The 6,000-nt window shown below is 35.4% G+C and overlaps 1 protein-coding gene across 12 annotated transcripts in view; it reads right to left on the bottom strand.

The window, feature by feature from the left end:
* The window catches only part of EHBP1 (EH domain binding protein 1), a 345,461-nt gene that overhangs the window by 38,563 nt on the left and 300,898 nt on the right, over positions 1-6,000 (bottom strand). For all 12 annotated transcript variants that reach the window (XM_025261231.3, XM_025261232.3, XM_044926040.2 and 9 more), the window contains one exon: positions 4,782-4,905. In XM_025261231.3, coding sequence (XP_025117016.1) covers positions 4,782-4,905 — 124 coding nt within the window. The remainder of the gene's footprint in view (positions 1-4,781; positions 4,906-6,000) is intronic.

The raw sequence follows: 6,000 nt of genomic DNA, 5'->3' as shown, positions 1-6,000 counted from the left end.
CATCTCTTTGGTTATTCCAAATGAGGATGTTTTACAGCCTGATTTTCATGTACATTACATGGTGATGACCAGGGAAAAGAAATAATTTTAAGAGGTATATGAGTGTGCTAGGTCTCTAATGGGCCAAATGAGTTGGTTAAGTGACTTTTTTCATAAGCTAAATATTGATCTGTTTCTTCTGAATTTCTAATTATACATCAGGAAATGGTGATAAAAGGGTACAGAGAATTAGTAATAAGACTCCAGGAAAATTGGAAGTTAACCTCTAAGATGAGATGTGAAGCAGAGACCATGTCATGTGGTGTCTGGAAGTTGGGCTTCAGAGTCCTCAGATTGGGTTTGACTCCTGGCACTACCATTTGAAGGCAAGTTACTACCTTCTCTAAGCCTCAGTTTCCTCACTAAAAATGTGATTATTTGTAGTCCCAGTTATTAAATGGAACCTATCCCATAGGGCCAATGTGTGTAACACATTATCTCCTTGTCCTTAATGTTATATACATCAAGCATTTTCCATAAAACCAAACTTATATAAGAAGCATGTAACAAATACTGGCTATGATTGTTATCTTTAGGTAAAGATAATGACTAATTCTGAAGACTCAGTGAGAAGGGTTCCTAGTAACAAGTTAAAAATTTAATTTTTATGTTTTTGTTGGCCCAATTTCCTGCTTTAAAGCAGCTTTAATATTTATGACATTTGATTTCTCAAAGGCTGAGGTAAAGAAACATTCTGAGGAATGTAGAGAAAAGTTATCTCTTTTCATTCTTTTTCCCCTGAGTATATTTGATATTTTTAAATGGTCAGTTGCTAGATTTTTGTAGTGGTTAGTCTACAAAAAGCTACAGAATCAGTATTTGTGGCCAAGGGACTTAGTGAGGTAATCATGATCACTTTTCAGTGCTTAAAGGTTAGAAAGCCAGAAGATATTTAATTTTTACACTCAAAATGTAAATAAAGTATTGTCATTTAATACCCCCAAATTATTAGTTTAAAAAACTACTGTCCTACAGTAAGAAAGTTGAATAACCATCACATGAAAACAGATTAGGAATGGGAAAGAAAAACCATTCATTAGAGTAACACTATCTGTAGCACTTTAGTAAAAGGGTTCATCAACATTCCCATTATAAACTCCATTTTTGCAAAGCTAACAATATTGCTGGTTCAGATTCATTAGCCCTATACACATAAAACATCAGCTTAGACCACATGTATGTTTTTAATAAGCTTTATTGTTCCCAAGGAACTAATTGTTATAAACTTTAAGTGCTAGAAATTTAAAAATTCCTCCTCTGCAACAACTACAAAATAAAAATAAAAACAAAACCCACAAAACATTCCTTATGGAAAAAAATTCTCTAGCATTTGCATGAGGGTTTTATAGACCCTAAGATAGGATGGCAGAAACACACACACACACACAGAGTCTCACATACACTCTCTCTCACATACTATTGTTATTTAATATTCAGACTATCACTGATTTAGGATTACTCAATTTCAGAAGGAACTAGTCGTATAAATTCCCACAGCTGAGTTCACTCTAATATTGATGCCTCTCTCCTAAATGAATGTTGGGATCTTTCCAGCCCTTCCCATGTCATGGTCATTCTCATCCCTGCTATCTCCCCCTCTTGTTGTAGTACTGACTAAGGATCTCTTACAATCCTTTGCTGCTTTTTTGCTAGAGTCTTCTTCCAACAAGTAAGGAAAAATGCACAGAAGTCTGGGCCACCAACCAGTCCCCACCCTCCTCCTCCTCAAGATGTAAGAGCTTCAGTGTTAAAGGGGTTGGTGCTTAAAACCCAGAGCTGCTCAAGCTCTAGGAATTTAGGACTCAGGTCTAATAATAACTATTATTATTATTTTATAATAATAGAATAATAATAATTATTATTATTTTAGTTATATTTTAAATTAATAGATTTGTGTAGGTTTGGCCTGTAGATGCTTATAACAGTACTTGTTTTGGAAAATGTATCCTGAGTTCCACAAATCAACTTCTAAATAAACTTCATAGCCCTTTTAAAATTGAGTATAGTTTCTTAATAAAAAATAGAGAATTATCATATGACTCAGTAATTCCAATTCTAGGTACATAACCCCCCAAACTGAAGAGATTCAAAGAAATGATTTGAGACCATGTTCATCCTAGCCAGAGGGTGGAAACAACTCAAATGTCTGTCAATGGATGAATGAATATACAAAATATGGCATATATATACCATGGAATATTATTAACCACGATAAGAACAGGGCTTCCCTGATAGCTCACTCGGTAAAGAATCGCCCGTAATGCAGGAGACCCCGGTTCGATTCCTGGGTCAGGAAGATCCGCTGGAGAAGGGATAGGCTACCCACTCCAGTATTCTTGGGCTTCCCTTGTGGCTCAGCTGGTAAAGAATCTGCCTGCAATGTGGGAGACCTGGGTTCGATCCCTGGGTTGGGAAGATCCCCTGGAGAAGGGAAAGGCTACCCACTCCAGTATTCTGATCTGCAGAATTCCATGGACTGTAAAGTCCATGGGGTTGCAAAGAGTCGGACACGACTGAGTGACTTTCACTTTCACAACAAGATATAAAGTAGTGGTATGTTACAATATAGTTGAACCTTGAAAATATTATAGTAACTGAAAGAAATCAGACACAAAAGGATAACTATAGTTTGATTTCACTTATATGAAATATCTAGAATAAAACTAATTTAGAGAAACAGAAAGTAGATTAGTGAGTCCCAGGGGACTAAGAGGAGGAAGTGAGGAATTAATAAGCACAGTTTCTGTTTAGGGTGATGAAAAACTCTGGAAATAGTGGTGGTGATTGCACAACACTGTGAATGTACTAGATGCTACAGAACTGTACATTTTAACATGGTTAATTTTATATGTGAATTTCAAATCAATAAAATAAAAAGTGTATATAGTCAGTATACACAAGTATAAAAATAGCCAGTAAAGTACTTTTTTGCTATTAAAAAAAAGAGAGAGAGAAAGAGAACTCTCAAGAACTAGAAAACCTAAAAATGGGTTCAGGCCCTAACTCAGCCATTAGTAATTAAGCCATCTTATATGAGCCATTTCCCCTATCTGAGCCTCAGTTTTATCATGTAAAGTATATGATTACTATCTGCTCTGCTTAATTCTAAGGCTGAGATTCAGAAAGTAAATGAAAATTCTAACGTTTATCAGAGAAAGGTGCTAACTTCTATAATAAATGAAAAGTTGGAAGCACTGGAACCTTCAAAAGGAAAAGGATAAATATATGCTTTCCCTTTCTAATACCTTACCTTTTAATTCAGATGCTAACTAGGCTTTAGGCAAATCTTGGTGACCATTATTTGAGCTGGAGGAGGTTTGATACAATCCAGGAGAATTCTTGTAGCTTATCAAGCTGGGGAATCAAGTCTAGCAGATTCAGTCTAGACCAGATTCTGTCCTGTGTAGCATGGAATATAAAACCTTGAAGAGATTCTAGAGTCAGTCTGTAGTCCATGACGTGTTGCAGATAATAAATGATTTATAGTTGGGACGAGGGCCACTACAAAGCTTCACTGGTAATATGTGGGATGGGAAGGAGAACGTGAGTCTGTTCTGGTTAGAACCCTCAATAAATCTGGTTCCAAGCATGAAAGAAGGAAAGGAAACAGAATTTCTAGTCTTTTCTCTTGTGACACAATGCTCTTTTATGAAAAAGCCCTAAAGTCTCCACAGAACACAGTTTGAAACCAATCCGGTCATACAAAACCAAAGGCCTCTTCATAGTCTAGTGTGTTCTGATTTCACTAATGTAGGCAATTTTCAAATGTCTCATATAAATGATTATTTCTGAAGGAGTTTATTAGTTGTAAATACATCTTTGGCAGATAGAGAAGAAATAGTTCAAGAAAGCTTTCCAATTCTAATCCACTAGTAATTTACTAATCTATTTAATATAAAATTAAAGCAATTAATTAGAGGAATAGATTTTCTACTTATATTTTGACATTTTTTAACTTAACATAGTTTACTTTTAATTTGGTATGAATGATTTCATTTCCCATTTTTACCCCTTTGTAGGAGCAGCATTTTAAAGAAACATATGCATATGTATTTCTTAAAAATACACACACAGTACCCTCCCCATCCCACCCCAGTAGCTTACTGCACACTTAGATCTATTCAATCACCATTGGCAATCAGCATTAAATGCCAATCTATCCTCTGGTTAGGAGCTAACTTGCTGCTCTAAACCATTTTTACAAACCTTCCTATATACCTTAATCCTTTCAAATGCAACTGTGACACAAAGTATTACAGACTTTTAAAAAGCTGTTCTCTTGAAAAAAAATTGCGGAGCATCAGTAACCAGATAGTATTCTCAAATTTCAGTGATCTAGTCCATGGAGCCGTCCCCTATGCATAGTGCTCTGTTTCATGCAGTACATGGCTTTAGCTGGCCAAATCTTTTTTTTTCCCAATGAATCAGTAGAACAGTGAAGATCTTACTTTTTTTTTAAGCAGTGGCATATCAATGAGGCACAGATGTGTATTCCAACTCTGCATGGATGAGCACACTGTTCAATAGTGCTGGCTCACACGGTATCAGGGCGAGTTATCACTTCCCATGAAGGCACTCTTATCACCAGGGCCCAGAGAGGTGGCTGCAAATCGCAGCCTTTTTATTTTCAAGGCAGTTCTGCTGAACATTCAGGCTTCAAAGATTCACACTTCCAAAACTCTATAAGAGTTTGTGAACGCTCAATTTGCCAAAACTGTTTACAGTGTAATTGGGCACCGTACCTGTGTCCATGAGATAGCGAAGGCGCTTCTCCACCAGCGCGGCACGGGTGTCAATTTGCTTTTGCTCATTCTCTAGTGCTGCCAATTCTCCTACAACATACTGACTGGTGTCTTTGAACCCTTTCTGTTAACGAGAACAAACAGGAAGGAAAAAAAAAATCACTTGTAAGTTGCATTTTTTCCTTTCTACAAACACTTAGTAAAGCACTTACCTAGAGAACCAAATACGCCTTTAGTATCACCCTTAGTACCAAAAATTGATGCCCTGTGATTCAAAACATTTTCATATGTATTATATACAGCAAAACTTTTGTAAACAGAGAAAACCTCAGCTGTTTAGTATTATAATTTAACACCCAGATTTAAAAAGTAAATATTGAGTAAGAAAAATTTCTCCTAGAGTTGAGTCAGTTATTAAGTGTGGACAAAGACAGATAATTTTCCCCTTAGTGGCTGTAAAAACAAACAATTATGACATCCTTAATTCAAAAGTATAATATACAAAAATGGAGTTTAGCTAAGGAATTGATTCTTAAAGAATTTATCTGGAAGAATATCAGATTTGTTCTTACAGAAATATAAAATTAAAAAGATACATTTCTTCTTTTCATAGTGATTATACTTTAAAAAAATTTTTTTAAATGATGAAAGAGAAGTTTTTAATATCTCCAGTTTCCCCTCCAGCTGGCTTCTGTACTTTAACATGTCATTGTGTTGATGTATTACTAATTATTGTAGCTGCGAATTTTAACTTGACAGGTGGTTTCAAACCTTGCTACACTGGATCTAAAGCTACTAGTACACTGATTTGGTTAATCTTCCATGTAACCAAATTTGTATTTTAATCTGAAATTTCCCTTTTTATAACCATGCATGTTAAAAAAAACTTATCCTTAGAAGTTCTATTTGAAGTAGCAGTTCTATTATAAAGTACCAGTAAACCTTAATTTTTATTTTCATATTACAAATTTAAATCATTAGGGGCAGGGTTATTTGTGGTATAGTACCAAACTGATTCATTACAGCTCCCTTTGGAATGTTTATCTTGTGACATTTCTAGGGGTACGTTTCCTAAGTAGTTGACAAACACTAAAGAACTGCGTAAGTGATTACTCTTACCACTGCCACTTCTACTATCAGCACTTATAACATTTATTCAGAGAAATAAATGTGAGCAAACTTCCTCTGTCAAATCCCTTCCCTACCTAGGAGCATATTA

Source organism: Bubalus bubalis, chromosome 12, assembly GCF_019923935.1.
Source record: "Bubalus bubalis isolate 160015118507 breed Murrah chromosome 12, NDDB_SH_1, whole genome shotgun sequence".
NCBI lineage: Eukaryota > Metazoa > Chordata > Mammalia > Artiodactyla > Bovidae > Bubalus > Bubalus bubalis.
This window is presented reverse-complemented; position numbering and strand designations above follow the sequence as displayed.